The sequence below is a fragment of the Sinocyclocheilus rhinocerous genome, unplaced genomic scaffold, assembly GCF_001515625.1.
Source record: "Sinocyclocheilus rhinocerous isolate Xijiao unplaced genomic scaffold, SAMN03320098_v1.1 scaffold418, whole genome shotgun sequence".
Taxonomy (NCBI): Eukaryota; Metazoa; Chordata; class Actinopteri; order Cypriniformes; family Cyprinidae; genus Sinocyclocheilus; species Sinocyclocheilus rhinocerous.
Window position 1 is genome coordinate 230730 of NW_015651146.1, and position 16053 is coordinate 246782.

General features: G+C 35.6%; 3 protein-coding genes across 3 annotated transcripts in view; 1 reads left to right on the top strand and 2 right to left on the bottom strand.

The window, feature by feature from the left end:
• The window catches only part of LOC107712672 (draxin-like), a 5317-nt gene extending 3004 nt beyond the window's left edge, over window positions 1-2313 (bottom strand). The window contains exon 1 of the mRNA XM_016517979.1: window positions 2262-2313. The gene's annotated coding sequence lies outside the window, so the exon portion shown is untranslated. The remainder of the gene's footprint in view (window positions 1-2261) is intronic.
• Window positions 2314-7730: 5417 nt separating this feature from the next.
• Window positions 7731-8459, top strand: LOC107712673 (transcription factor HES-5-like). The gene is made up of 2 exons (XM_016517980.1): window positions 7731-7935; window positions 8046-8459. The coding sequence occupies exons 1-2, from the start codon at window positions 7876-7878 to the stop codon at window positions 8457-8459; spliced, it is 474 nt and encodes a 157-aa protein (XP_016373466.1). The 5' UTR covers window positions 7731-7875.
• A 5126-nt stretch (window positions 8460-13585) lies between these two features.
• On the bottom strand, window positions 13586-15599 carry LOC107712654 (transcription factor HES-5-like). Its single transcript, XM_016517962.1, has 3 exons — window positions 15477-15599; window positions 14256-14447; window positions 13586-14145 (listed from the first exon to the last, which is right to left on the bottom strand). Exons 1-3 carry the CDS (start codon window positions 15597-15599, stop codon window positions 13732-13734), a joined length of 729 nt encoding a protein of 242 aa, XP_016373448.1. The 3' UTR covers window positions 13586-13731.
• Window positions 15600-16053: the final 454 nt, after the last annotated feature.

The window sequence follows — 16053 nt, forward strand, 5'->3', positions numbered from 1 at the left end:
TCGTCACATGTGGTTGCCGCAGGCATCACAATATGGTAAGGGACGTAACATTTCCGTCACACGCTTGAGGTATTCGGCCAATCACAACGCACTGGATCGCTAGCCAATCAGCGTACACTTCGCTTTTCAGACCGATAAGCTTTGTAAAAATCTACGCGTTTCAGAAAGGCGGGGAATAGAGGAGAAACAATAATGTACAGTATGTGGAAAATAATGTGTTTTTTAACCTTAAACCGCATAAACACATTTAATTACACCAAATACACAAAATAATGTTATTTTTAGCAACATATGACCCCTTTAAACAATAATGAATCACTATATACTACTATTCAAAACTTTTGGGTGAGTAAGATTTATTTATTTGTTTATTTATTTGGAATGAATTCCTCCTTTTATTTAACAAGGATGCATTATTAGACTGAAGTGACAGTAAATACATTTATAAAGTTATTTATTTCTATCTCAAATAAATATTGTTCTTTTGAACTTTCTATTCATAAAAGAATCCAGAAACAAATATTAAGAAGCACTAGAGTCAAAACTGTTAATAATAAGAAATGTTTTTTGAGCACCAAATCGGCGTTTTAAAATGATTTCTGAAGGATCATGTGACACTGAAACCAGAGTAATGGCTGCTGAGAACTCAGCTTTGCCAACACAGGAATAAATTATTTTATATGATTATGATTTTTTTATTAATATAAAGATTAATATTCCTTAATATGATGATGACCTGATAAAATGCAGTGAAAAAGGAAACTGTAATATAATGCCAGTCTCCAAAAATCTGTTCTTATTTTAAGCATTGCACAGTACAAACAATTAATTTAGATTGAGTTACTGGCTTTGAGACAGCTAAATGTAGACGGGCAGAAAATTCCCTCTATTCAATCATAAGATCTTCAAAAAACCACCTGGTCACACCACAAGCTTGTAGGAAAAATAATGTCTTGAAATAAACCAAAGCAAAGCAAAGCAGCAAGACAGACCATTTGATGTTATGTTGCTCTTCCTTTTGTGAACATTTGCAGAGCTTTGGGAGTTGTGCCAGGCTCTACATTGGGTCTTTGATCTTGACACCACTGGACAGCACTGAATATATGTTGGGCAAAGATTCTGCATAAGCAATGGTGTCTGGGGGAGTTTAAAAGTGTTATATTCCCTATCTGACTTGTTACAATATAATATTCAAGCAGACATGTAAGCGCATTCGCTCTAACTGTAATTTTTCTAAGCATCTTAGAGATGAGGATGAAGAGAACTGATCCAAGCCAAGGGATTTTTATCTTCAGAAAATGGATTATACACACTGAGCAGATGAGTGTGACTAATTAAACAAGCAAATTTAGCTTTCATGTACTGACAGATTAGAGTTGTGATAAATCCAACATTTCCCAACTGCTGCTGCATTTACATATATGAACGGCAAAACTTGGAGAGTTAACCAAGAGCTTATGATTTGGATGCTATAGATAAAGCCTGAGGATGTTGAAAGATTTACTGGAAAATTATTCGGTTTTCCAGATGTTGGTGTAAAATCATCATATATGGCAGCACAGTTTTATGAAAATATTACAAATTGCAGGAGGCACTAAAACACTGATAAACTTCAGGAAAGTATCTTTCAAACATTAGTTTCCATAACCAATTTACCATAAAAAGAAAATGCAATCATTTGAAGGTTGCTGCAATAACACATTTATCTTTGAAGCACAGCATAATTTACCAGAAAATTAAACAAATAATAAGTGTCTCTCTGTTTCCTATGCACTTAATTATTCAAATCTGCATATGCAGCTGATCATGTGTTCATATGATCTTTATTAATTTCAGGATCCCATGCTGTGCACGCCAATGCTGCTCAGGAGGAGCCTAAAATATCAAAGCTTCACCCCTTTCTCTCATTAGTCTGTGTAAACAGTGACATGATTACTTCATTGGGGAATCCGGGCTTGTTCTTCCTTATACAGAGGCTCCACTTTTCCTACTCTTGAAACTATTCACTTTGGAAGCAACTGTAATATGGATCTCATATAATACTTTATATGAGCAATAACGTTTCAACTATTTCTGTAGTAACACCGTTAACACAATGACATAGCCTACTTAGTGCAGCTATACAATCCTGAATTAACATTTACTGATCTATAATAGTTTTAATATGGCAGACTTGTTCACCTGTGCTTCACAAAACAACTCAATAATGACTAAAGAACAATAACAAACATTCAAGAGAAAAGAATAGCGAAAGTGATCACCTGCTCTCCGTTGTGTGATCCGTTCTTTCTGGTTGCAGTCCACAATGAGCGCGCGTGTGCGTGTGAAGCGCAGTCTCGAGCTCTCACTGAAGACTGCGAGTCGCGGGCGTTGCCTAACCTAAACACCTGAACAAAAGAAGCGCTCGCATCTCATCATACTGACTGAAACAATGGTGTGAGTGTGAGTCTGACGGGTTTTAATGGTTCAGGTTTTGGGAAATGTCTTAATGTTTAATATTGTTTGTAAAATGTGTTATACATTAAGGAACTATATATGAAATATTTAGGCCTATGTGTCTACACTATAATGTTCAGTTAGCCTATCTATAGCCTATCCTTTATCAGTTATCATTCAAAATTTGAACATACAGTCTTCAATTACAATTAGTACAATTAGTTTAGGAAAAGCAAACCCCAGTAGGGTGTAAAACGGTTACTTACCAATACATGGATTTTAAATATTTATTTGAGTTAAATTAATATTTTATATTATATCATTATTATTTTAGATTAATATAAAACCTCTGCTAAGAGGCAAAAGCGAACATATTTCAATATAAATTATTTATATTATATAATTATTATAATTATATAAATATATATATATATAATATAAATTGTATAATTTATACATATTACTACAATATAAATATAAATTATTATAGCCTATCATATTAATCCGCGATTCAGTCCTATTTTAATCCAAAATGTTCCTTTCTCATCCAGCTCTGTTTAGCTATCTCATTTACTGTTTAGTTCTTTTCGTTGTTGATTTCGTTTTATGTTTACCTTCCATGCATTAAAATGAGCAGCCTACTATGCATATTCAGGGACATTGATATCAATTGATTTCAGTCGCGAGATGGCGCTATTTTAAGTGCATTGATATGAAAAGAGCGAGACCGCGGAGAAATGCAGGATAGGCTACATGAAAGTGGCGCAGGTGTTTTGAAATATTTAATTTAGCTTCCATAAAACAAAAAATATTTGAACGTTCAATACCGCAATAGACTAATTGCAATCAAGTATTACAGAAAGCAGTGCAGGCCTAATAATTAATTGTAATTAGCAGGCTCTATTAATTATAGCAACGCGAAAAGTGTAATATGGACAGACATCCAACAACTAAATTATATCGTACTGATCTGTGAAATTTGAAAGTGCATTGTTCTGCCACTCTAAAATGTTTTATTTTCTGCACAGGTTTATGTGACACCGTGAGACACTGACGAATAATGTCACTGTGCAGCCATGCAAGATATTTTTGAACATTGCTGCTGTTCTGTTCTGGTCTGTTCCGACCGTTCTTGTAAGTGTGATTAAACTGGGAGGGGTTCATTCCCAGTACATCTCCCGGGGGTTTGATCATAGAAAGAAACCAGGCCAGAAGCCCGGAGAGTGATTGGTGGACGACAGTAGTAATGTGGAGGTTTTGGGGTCCAGTGGAACAGCAGTTGAATTAGTTGCTCACATCTCCAGGGGAACACGCTGCCCCTCAGCAGGAGCCAATAAATCAACCGCCCCCTCCTGCTCCTGTTTTTTAATGTAAGTGCATCACACACCGCTCAGATGTACCAATTTAGGCTCGACACACTGTGGAACACAGTGATCTGTTGAGCTTCGCCCAGTGTAAATCGCAATGAACATCAAACTGAGGATTTAGCTTAGAATGATTTATTTCAAGGCAATTAAAACACTGTCATATATGTGTGACATTCTAAGGGGAAGTTTTCTGAAATATATTAAATGTCCTTGCTGTCTATAACAATGCGTTTTTTTTTTTGTTAAGTAACATTCAACTAATAGCCCCAAATGAATGTCATTGCAGTGACTCTTGGGGACCGCAAGATGGCAATGCAGAACAGCTTGTGTACTACTACTTTGCATTTCTGCAGATTTTATGAAGGTAAATTTAAAACTTTTTAAATACATTTTTGAGACCAAGTAAGGAAAATGTAAGGAATAAATTGAAAGTAACACAATAGGTCAGTATGTTCTCTAAATGTAAATGTCTAAGGAGCACACATAATAACAACACTTTGAAAAACAACTTCCAGCAGATCTATATTATTTTTAGATTCATTTTACACACACACACAAAGTTTAAGACTTGAATACCTCAGCTCATAACCACTAGAACATGGAAGTAACTTTTACTTGTAACTTCTGATCACACCGCAAAATAGTGATGTTCTTCCTCAGTATACTAGTATTTATTTATTTAGTCTTGTTTACCTGTGTAAATATCTAAAGATTCTTAACTCAAGATCCTTTTATTCGAGAAGCAAAATGACAAAAGATTACTTTGAATCTCAAGTAAATGTATCCTGATTTTAAAGATTGATTTAGTTATTTGTATTGGAAAACATGACAAAAATACTGAGGAAGATATGAATTTTTAGCAATGCCTGCAACATTTAATGCCAAGACTTTATAAATGTAAGACTTTCTGCTCTGATTTAAGACCTTCTAATGGCCTTAATTTGTGCAAGGGCAAATTAAGACATTTAAGACCGGCAGAAACCCTGTACTTTAGCCTAGTTGTGTCACTTTTGTTACTGAATCCACAAAACATGACAACAACTATAAGTGAATAATACTCTATACAATATAGTAAAGCTGAATAAACAAATAGGCTAATACACATGAAATGGATTTTTATTAACAAAAAAGATTCACATAAACCTGTCTCATTAAATCATCAATAAATGCCTTTTTTAAATTTGTAAGTAATAAAGACTAACATAATCTCTTGCATAAACGGCATACAAGACTTTCCTTTTTATCAAGGAATATAGTTTAGTTTTAAGTTTATCATTCAACATTCATATATGCTTAATGTTGAATTCTGAATATCTTTTTTTCTTTGTATATTGCATTAAAGCAATTACCAACAATTGTTGATATTACAACAAATCCCAACATAAGATCCATTTCTGGACCGATAAAAAAAATCCCCTCAGGGCAGTGTTCATTTCGATTTAGAATTCGTCTTTATAAAAGACTTTTCTTCATTAATATGCTGCTGGAAAAAATAAGATAGGAGAATAACGCCTCCATTTCAAGTACGCAGGGTGAGTTCAGTTCATAACGTCTTTCAGCGGATCAAGATTTGGCAAATGCATTTCCATCTCTTCCATGGCACTGCTTCTTGTCACTGCTGAATACACAAAGGAGCCACATCCTCTGCTGAGTCTGGGAATAAGCGAAGTGTCTCCCTCGAATACTTGGAGTATCCATTGTGGAAGAGCAAGGTCTTCTTTGGGGTGAAGAAAGAGACTGTTTTTCCCCAAAGGTCAGTGGGAGAAACACCATTGTGCAGCCGCTGCTCTAGAACGCCCATAATCTGCTCTACGCCATCTGAGCATTTCCTCTCCAGACTCATAAGATTATACCTAAGAGACAAGAAGCATTTACATGACTTAGTTCAATAGTTTGAAAAGAACTGTAACAGACAATAACTTTATGTCATGACTGTTTGTTAACTTACGTTTTCTGCAGATCTCTCATGGTGAAGGCCTGGGTTGTTCTTCAGTGTGTTGTGTTGAGAAGTGATATGCATTGAATTTTCTCTTTCCCTTGGCTTGAATTTATATGCAGGCGGGCTGAATTTAATGAGATGTAAGTTCTCACACTTTTTAACCAATCAGGAAACTGCAGTATGACAATAGTGCAAGGGTGGATTGTTTAATTATTTAATGCCAAGGCCCTAAAAACCAAATGAGCAGGTGGGTTTTATTTGGTCTGTCAGTCAAGGACTGAGGCATTGCTAAAAGAGCAGCAGTGAGCATGTGAATTAGCATTGACCTCATTCATGCTGTCAGCCAATAATGTGTGGGAATGTGCACTTAAACATCTGTTCAGAAATACTACAAGAAAGCAAAACTCAGCCTAAAAGGTGATAGCAAAGAGATTAAATGTTTAGACATTTAACATCAAAAATGTATTTATTCATTTGTTCATTCATTATGCACATTAATATTTAATATACAATGATGGATTTAGTTCATAGCTCTAAAGCAAGTGAAACTCAACATGAAAGTTAGCTATATTTATTGATTTACTTATTTATTTACTTATTAAATACACATTAAACATCAATTTATTCCTATTTTATTCATACATAATTTATTATACTTATTTATTTATATTAATATTTATTAAATATAGAGTGGTGGATTATTTTGCTCATAGCTCTAAAACAAGCAAAACTCAGCATAAAAGGTGATGCTAAAGATATTAATGTGTAGACATTCAACATCAGTCAATTTATTTATTTATTATTTTCAATACATTTTTAAATTGAATTAATCACATTAAAAATGTATTTATTTATAATAGTTTAATATACATATTTATTATATAAATATTAAGTATGCAAATTATTCCACAAAAGTTGATACAAACCTGATGCATATAATAATATTGGTCACACTTACAAATGTTTATTTTCACATTTTATGCATGAAATCATGATTAATTGCTGCATTATGACACAGTTTTGTCCAAAAAAAAAAAAGAAAGAAAAACTTAGAATGAGCAGATGATGTTATCTGATATAGCCTATGTTGTACACTCTAGGGCTGGGACGCTGTTGTTTAAGGGTGGTAATTGAATGATGCCTCCAGATGGTGAGCCTGGCTGCCTGGGAGGTGCTGTGAGAACAGTGAGCGCTGGGAAGTGGGAGGCAGGGTCACTCTGACATTGTGTAATGGGCCACGCTTCTTTTATCAGTGGGATCAGTGTCAGTGAATAAGTGTGGGAAGCCGTGCTACACAAGCGCTCCCAGGTTCTCACTGAGTGGAGCGTGTGACCGAGAGTCAGCCAGCAGACAGCAGGCCAGACAGCTGGAAGTGTCTTAAGGATGTGTAAGGAGAGTGTGCCAAGAGAGCAGTGTGCTGCTCAGACCTCATAAAGCTGAGAGGAAAACTGCCTGTACACACTTCAGAGATTGTACTCTACTTCCATGGGATAAGCTTGAAAAAGCTTGAAAAAAAAATAAAATATAATAAAAACTGTACATTTAATTATAAATTATATCTAGATTTTTTTCTATTCATTGTTATATTTATTTGTTGTTTTTATGTAAAATATGTCATAATTACCTAGAATGATAAATACAATAAAAAAATACAAATAAAAATGTATATATGTGGCACAAAGGTATCCTTTTCCTTTGAATAATTTGCTAAATATACCTGTATATACCTTGAGGCTCATGTCTAACTCCCAAGAGACAACAGGACAATTTTGGCCCTTGTGTGAAGAACACAATAAACTGTGCTTTAAAGACTGAAGTGACTTGCAGTCAGATCAATTTACGAGGTCACAAATTTCCCACATTCACAGGCCACTAGCTGAATCAATCTTCATCCCTCTTAAACACCCCTTCACCTGCTCCCCAGAGATGCGCTCATTGTGTCGGAGCAATAAGGGCTTCAGCAGCCATGTGGCGCCCAAACGCTCCCATTGGCTGCAGACTGTGAGAACCTCCAGCAAACTCCAGACTCACACATTCATATGGAGATTTGGGAGTATAAATAGAGGGAGAGGAGAGAGAGCTGAGCACAGATCTGATCTGATCCTAACGGAGAACTGAACTAAAGACACAGCCATGGCACCTACAATCTCTGGATCAATCATCAGCAGAGAACAACTTCCACTCTCAAACAAGGTAAATATTCAGCATCTCATATCTGACTGCATAAATCATAGATTATGAAATATAAACAGCATAAATGATGGATGAAAGTTTCTAAATGCATGTTCCTAATGTTTCCTCAGCTGAGAAAGCCAATAGTGGAGAAGATCCGCAGAGAACGAATCAACAGCAGCATTGAGAAGCTCAAGTCTCTTCTGGGTCAAGAGTTCCTAAAGCAACAGCCCGACTCCAGACAGGAGAAAGCTGAAATCCTGGAGATGACGCTTGATTTCTTGAGACGCCAGCAGCGCTCCCAGAATCCCTCGGCCTGCAGCTCTACTGCAGCTCGTGACGGACGCTCCAGATGTGTGCAGGAGGCCGTCAACCTCCTGTCTCAGTGTCCAGTGCAGACTGAGTCCCACAGAAGACTGCTGAAGCACTTCCTGCACATGCAGCCCTACACAGAGAACAACACACGTGTGCCGCCTCAGCTCAATTCACCAGCCGCACAGAGCAGCAGCAAAGAGCAAACTCTGGAGCTCTGGAGACCCTGGTAAGAGCCACGAGGACCCGTATGATTTATCAGACAGAATTCATTATGCCAGTCTGAGATTGGCATGGACTGTAATTCTAATGTAGGAATTGATTTCCGCCTCTACTGCTTATGCAGGACCTTTAATCTGCTTTCAGAGAAAGTTTGTGTTTCATTGAAACTTTGTGACCAGTAATATTTGATCAGAATGTACAGAATCATTTGCCATGTAAAATGATTACATTTGTGAAAATTAAGATTCATAAAAACGTTAAAGTCTGATTTAGACTTTGAGCACTTGTTGCTCTTTCACCCATATTGGGTTTATTCTCTCACTGCTTTCATTTACTGAAAGCTTTTGATGCATATTTCTGTTGTTTGAAATACATATAATGCTTCTCTTATTATATAAGAAATATTTCTTAATTTGAAGGATATTTGATTATGTGTTAAAAGCACATGTTGTTTTTCATGTTTACATGCGTTTACATGAATGAGACATTTCCCCTGTAAAGGGCAGTTGAATATTGTTACTGTTAGTGATTTGAATTGTATTCTTTGTATTCAAAGTCAAGTTGTTACCTTCATTGAAGGTGTGTTCAGCATTTGTATTACTTTATATTGAAGTGCAACATGAAAATAAATTTCAAGAATATAATCTGTGCAATGTTTTGACTGTTTTCCTCATCAATCAAAACAAATCACAGCACATTTGCACACTATAAATATGTTTTAATTGCTGTTTAGTCAGTCTGCACATCAAGGTCCTTCATTTGCCATATAAAATAATTACTACATTAAAACATAAAATATAATCTGAATACTTTCAGCAAGTTCTTCATTTGTCAAACTCTTCATAAGTTAAATGAAATCACAGTTACACTCAAAAGCTGTCAGTGGGGTGGAACCATTTAGGTAATAATATGTACACTTTCGGTACTACGTGCATTTAAGGAACTAATATGCACCCTTTATGGGCAAATAAGGTATAAAGGTATAACTTTTGTAAGGGTAACGCACCAGGGACAGCTTTTGTACCTTTTTTTCTGAGAATGCTCTTAATAAGTTTGAATATGATAGCATGACTTGCCCTGTTTCCTGTTTACCTCTGAAGTGACCAGATTTCCTGTAATGGAATGAGGGATTGTGCTGCTGTCGTCTCAAGAAAATGCATCTTTATTTATCCTCTAATAGATGACAAATTTGCTTACTGTATTTGTAATGTAATTATATGTTTATCTCTGCTCAGTGAAATTCAGGTCTGAGCTATGCTGGATGTTGAGTGCTTAACGTGATGAAAATACATTATTTTTCATTGAATAACTGCAGTTAATGTAGTAAAAGGTCAGTAGTCAAATATGACATGAATGAATTGCAAACTAGACCTGAATAGAGACATTATAATTTTGCTTATATCTGAATTGATAAATGCATCATTTATAGGGATATTTTCAAGTATATGCGCATCTTGAACCAAACCATGAGATTTAAACTAAATAGTGATTTGAATAACTTTTAAAGTGTGCAAATGTGCTTTGATTTATGCTGTGTGTTAATCTGATGGACAAGGAATTCAGTGACAGCAAGGGTTTATAGTCAGAAAATATAATCAAATTTATTTTTATCCTGTACTTCAATATGAAGTAATGCACGGAAGACACCTTCACAGAAGGTGAAAACATTTTGCTTATAAAAGACACATTTTAAATCACTAATAGTGACACTACACAACTGCCCTTTACAGGGGAAACGTCTCAATCATGTAAACACATGCAAACATTAAAAACAATAATTTGTGCTTTTAACACAATCAAATATCCTTCAAATGAAGAAATATTTCTTATATGAGAGAAGCATTATATGTATTTCAAACAACAGAAATATGCATCAAAAGCTTTCAGTAAATGAAAGCAGTGAGAGAATAAACCCAATATGGGTGAAAGAGCTACAAGAGCTCAAAGTCTAAATCAGACTTTAACGTTTTTATGAATCTTAATTTTCACAAATGTAATCATTTTAGAAAGCAAATGATTCTGTACATTCTGATCAAATATTACTGGTCACAAAGTTTCAATGAAACACAAACTTTCTCTGAAAGCAGATTAAAGGTCCTGCATAAGCAGTAGAGGCGGAAATCAATTCCTACATTAGTAGAGGACTAATGACACAAGGAACAGTTGGCCGCCACATGCTAAATGACATGCTTACTGCTCAGGAAACAATGAGCACGTCTCTGAGGAGCAGGTGGAGGGATGGGTGTTAAGGATGGAGAGTGTGTGAGAAAGTGGAGAGCCCTCATTTAAAGCTTTGTTTGTTGTGTGACACTGGGGTCATTTATTGACAAAGCACGTGCCATTAATAGTGGAACATTCTCATCGCCAAAACACAACACAACATATTTCAGTTTTATTCAATTGATTCATCATAAGGTTTCACTTCTGGTGGATGTGCAAGTAGTTTTATAATAACTGTTCTGTTGAGTATCTTTTTAGTGTAATTCAGATGTCCCTTTTCAAAATGAATTAGTGATTCCTATAAAGCAGGCGTGTGTGGACCCCTGGGGGTATTTAGGCAGGTTCCTGGGGGTACTTGGAAATATTTTGCTTTTGTTTTGTTAAACCAGTAATAAAAAAAAAAACACACAAAAAAAACTGATTAAAATAACTAATTAACTGTGATTTATCTCATGGTCTTTTTTCCAGCTCCTTTCAAATATAAACAAATATTAATAATACTGGTGACTCTACTAATACTAATGATAATCCTAAAAAAATTCTGGTACTTGAGCCTTACTGATGGGGCTTTTGGGGTACATGAGAAAAAAAAGTAAAAAAAATAAAAAATAAAAAAGCACATGTATTGTATACACTACCAATCAAATGTCTGTGTTCAGTATTTTTTTTTTTGGAAACAATTAATACGTATTTAGTAAAGATACATTAAACTGGTCAAAAGTAACAGTAAGGCCATTAATAATGTTACAAAAGATTTCAGTTTCAAGTAAATGCTGTTCTTTTAAACTTTCTATTCATCAAGAATCCTGAAAAAATTTATGATGTTTCTCATCAAGCGTTCAATATTTTAATATTACGTTTTTTTAATACTTAATTTTTAATATTAGGTTTTCAACATTGACAATAATAAGAAATGTTTCTTGAAACTGACAATTTAAAATTTCCATCACAGGAATACATTTTAAAATATATTGAAAAAGAAACATTTTAACAATATTTCACAATATTATTGTTATTACTGTATTTTTAATCAAATAATTGCAGCCTTGGTAAGCATAAGACATCTATTGAACAGAAGTGTAAACAGTAAGATATACACCTTGTGTAGGTTTTTGCTTTTTAAGAGGCAAATAACAGGAATTAAAAAGAACTTCTCATTTGCCATGACTCTGAAATTTACACACGATAACCATAATTTGAAACGGCAGTTTCAGAGTAACAAAACATTACCTAGTTCAATCTTTTCCCTTTGTTTTTTTTTTAATGTATAACAATGCCTTAAACTTTAAAAGAGTAATCTCCAAATACTCTAAATACATCTTACAGTAATTAAGACGACTGCTAATGATTCAGTAGAATCTGTCCCATGGGTCTCTGTTGAAGTTCTTATGGCCATGTGCTGAATTGTTCTTAATGAAACACACTATTGTTGAGTTCTCTGAAAGGGCAGAGTGTGGGAAAACTCCAGGGAATGAAGTCTCAGTACAGCTTTACCCCATCAGTCAGGCTTCAATCAGAGACAGTCATCTACTGTCTCCTTATCAGTGTAGGTTGATATGTAATGGGTTTTGGGTTATTATTAATCACACAAAAAAAACAAGTTTTGTGTAACACACACACTATGTTCTATATTTTGTGGCCTCTGTATTTTAACATGAATATTCATCCACTGTGAGAACTATATGAGCTATACCTGCATGGAAAAAATATGCAGGAATTTATTTCCCAAGTAATTACTGTAAATTCAAACATTTTCTGAGAGCTAGAAACTTATATCAAGTCAGGTTCGCCGGTTAGAACTATGCTATTTTAATATCTATCTTATTTTGAAAAGATAAAATAAGTTTTGAAAAAAATTGATAATTCATCTGATTCTCAACCCAATTCTTGAAATGTTGTAACCCTAAAAATACTGTTAATAATAGTAAAATTTTATTTAACACACCTCTTCTTCCACATCCGACATGCTGATTTTCTTTTCAAGATCAAACCTTGATTTACTCTAACTGAAATTTAAGTGTATAAAGTTATGTAAACACTATCAGTGTAAGTTTCTTTCAGTAAAAAAACTGCTCAGACATGCATTTTAGTCTGGCACTAGGTTTAAGTCTTGTCTGTGAAACCGGGGGTTAGAGTTTTTGATGAGACTATACTATTCAGACATACTTTACTCTATTAAAAATATGTATTAAGTATATAGTTAAATAAAACAGAACACAGAACAAAAACTTTGATTGTACAATTTATTTGTCATAAGCAATATGATTGCAGCTCTTCATATGAGAGCAAATCTGACAGTGAACTTCTGCCTCGACTTTGAAGGACATTCAAGTGCCTTAAAGTAACAAAGAAGTAACATTAGTAACAATATGCAAAAACATTTTCACAATCATGAAGAACTCATGTTATTACATCTGTAGTTCTCTTGAACTGGGAATGTCACAGACATTTCAAATTATTATCCAGTGCAAGGTGCAATGCAAGACACCTTTAAAGAAGGTAACAACTTGACTTTGAATACAAAGAGTAAAATTCAAATCACTAACAGTGAGCAGTGATAAACAACTGCCCTTTACAGGGGAAATGTCTCATTCATCTAAACACATGCAAACATTAAAAACTGCAATTTGTGCTTTCAACACACAAAATATTTCCTTCAAATGAAAAAAAAAAATCTCATAAGAAATATTAGATCTATTTTAAACAACAAAATATAAATCAAAAGCTTTCAGTAAATGAAAGCAGTGTCATCATCTTTTAGATGCAGAGAAAATAAACCCAATATGGGTGAAAGAGCTACAAGAGCTCAAATGTCTGAATCAGACTTTAACGTTTCTTTGAAACTTAATTTTTACAAATGTAATAATCATTTTACAAAGCAAATGATTCTGTACATTCTGATCAAATATCACTGGTCACACAGTTTCAATGAAACAAACTTTCTCTGACAGCAGATTAAGCAGCAGAGGTGGAAATCAATTCCTACATTAGAATTACAGTCCATGCCAATCTCAGACTGGCATAATGAATTCTGTCTGATAAATCATACGGGTCCTCGTGGCTCTACCAGGGTCTCCAGAGCTCCAGAGTTTGCTCTTTGCTGCTGCTCTGTGCGGCTGGTGAATTGAGCTGAGGCGGCACACGTGTGTTGTTCTCTGTGTAGGGCTGCATGTGCAGGAAGTGCTTCAGCAGTCTTCTGTGGGACTCAGTCTGCACTGGACACTGAGACAGGAGGTTGACGGCCTCCTGCACACATCTGGAGCGTCCGTCACGAGCTGCAGTAGAGCTGCAGGCCGAGGGATTCTGGGAGCGCTGCTGGCGTCTCAAGAAATCAAGCGTCATCTCCAGGATTTCAGCTTTCTCCTGTCTGGAGTCGGGCTGTTGCTTTAGGAACTCTTGACCCAGAAGAGACTTGAGCTTCTCAATGCTGCTGTTGATTCGTTCTCTGCGGATCTTCTCCACTATTGGCTTTCTCAGCTGAGGAAACATTAGGAACATGCATTTAGAAACTTTCATCCATCATTTATGCTGTTTATATTTCATAATCTATGATTTATGCAGTCAGATATGAGATGCTGAATATTTACCTTGTTTGAGAGTGGAAGTTGTTCTCTGCTGATGATTGATCCAGAGATTGTAGGTGCCAATTTGCTGTTTCTTGTGTTCAGTTCTTCGTTAGGATCAGATCTGTGCTCAGCTCTCTCTCCTCTCCCTCTATTTATACTCCCAAATCTCCATATGAATGTGTGAGTCTGGAGTTTGCTGGAGGTTCTCACAGTCTGCAGCCAATGGGAGCATTCGAAAAGCTCAAAGGAGCAGAGGGCTGCCACATGCTCAGTGAGGCATTTATTGCACAGGAAACAATGAGCTTGTCTCTGACAGGCAGGTGGAGAGGGATGTATTACAGGGAGGAAGATTGTGAGAAAGTGTAAACCCCTTTTGAAGTCTCATCTGATGCTCTGGTGTCTTATTTGATAAGTGACCTATTAGTAGTGTAGAATCAAAAGAACAAACTTTTTTTGTTCAATTAATTGTTATTTTTAATGTTTAATTAATTCTTGTAAAAGTATGTTTAAACAAATGTTTCATTCTCAAGTTTAAGTGGAAAAAATATCCATTCTACTTCAGATTTCCTCAAGAAACAGGACAGCAATTCGATAGTAAGGTGCCACAGGTTTACTCTTTCAGATGCAGTTCAGATGTCCTCTCTCAGAATGAAGTCTTGAAGGTGGGTGATGTAGTGCAGGACTGGGACTGCACTTTCCACCGCTTTCCCACAGTCTGTCCATTCATCAGAGATGAATAGAAGTGTGCCTTACTGCAGGCAATTAGGCATGTCGTCAAGAGACTCTATAGAAACCTCACAGGGGTGTTTATGACACTGTCCCTAATTGAGATGGGCATTTATTTGCTTGTTTGGACTCATAGATTAATGCTTAAAAAGTGAGAATTCAATAAATCGATTCATTCAATAAAATTGTAAAACTGTAATTTTCCAAATATTTTTGCCATAGTGTAATTGAAGATGATTTTATTGATGATTAGTAGATGATTATTTACTGGCTGAAATATGAATTTCAAACCTTCTGTTTATTATCCCTATGACCGTATTTGAGTTTTTACAATCACTATTAATATTGATATTTAAGAATTCTACAAATTATTCTAAAAGGGTGAAATGGAAGAAATTTTGAAACCATTATTTTCATTGTAGGTCTTTCATATAAACAGCAAGTGCTTTTGTGAGCAATTAATCCTAATGGTGAGCAACAAGGCTGCACTTTCTCACACAGTCTCCAACCCTCCACCTGCTCCCCAGAGATGCGCTCATTGTGTCGGAGCAATAAGGGCTTCAGCAGCCATGTGGCGGCCCAAACGCTCCCATTGGCTGCAGACTGTGAGAACCTCCAGCAAACTCCAGACTCACACATTCATATGGAGATTTGGGAGTATAAATAGAGGGAGAGGAGAGAGAGCTGAGCACAGATCTGATCCTAACGAAGAACTGAACACAAGAAACAGCAAATTGGCACCTACAATCTCTGGATCAATCATCAGCAGAGAACAACTTCCACTCTCAAACAAGGTAAATATTCAGCATCTCATATCTGACTGCATAAATCATAGATTATGAAATATAAACAGCATAAATTAGGGATGCACCGATACCGATACTGGTATCGGTATCGGGCCCGATACTGGCCTCCTGTACTCGTACTCGTACTCGTTAAAATGCCCCGATACCAAACGCCGATACCACACAGCATGTGATAAGCGCCATATTTAAACAAAGAAACACTGACAACAGACAGCAGAAAGGAGTTATGGATGTCTACTACGAAGTATATGTATGCAATGAATATAATGTTAAACATTCAGTATTAA

What these genes read in the sequence shown, in the direction of transcription:
- LOC107712673 (XM_016517980.1), top strand. Translation starts at nt 7,876, where the DNA reads ATGGCACCTACAATCTCTGGATCAATCATCAGCAGAGAACAACTTCCA. An exon ending in AACTTCCACTCTCAAACAAG is followed by an intron (nt 7,936 to 8,045) that starts GTAAATATTCAG and finishes ATGTTTCCTCAG; the next exon opens with CTGAGAAAGCCAATAGTGGA.
- LOC107712654 (XM_016517962.1), bottom strand. Translation starts at nt 15,599, where the DNA reads ATGTGTGAGTCTGGAGTTTGCTGGAGGTTCTCACAGTCTGCAGCCAAT. An exon ending in AGCGCATCTCTGGGGAGCAG is followed by an intron (nt 14,448 to 15,476) that starts GTGGAGGGTTGG and finishes CATTGGCTGCAG; the next exon opens with ACTGTGAGAACCTCCAGCAA. An exon ending in AACTTCCACTCTCAAACAAG is followed by an intron (nt 14,146 to 14,255) that starts GTAAATATTCAG and finishes ATGTTTCCTCAG; the next exon opens with CTGAGAAAGCCAATAGTGGA.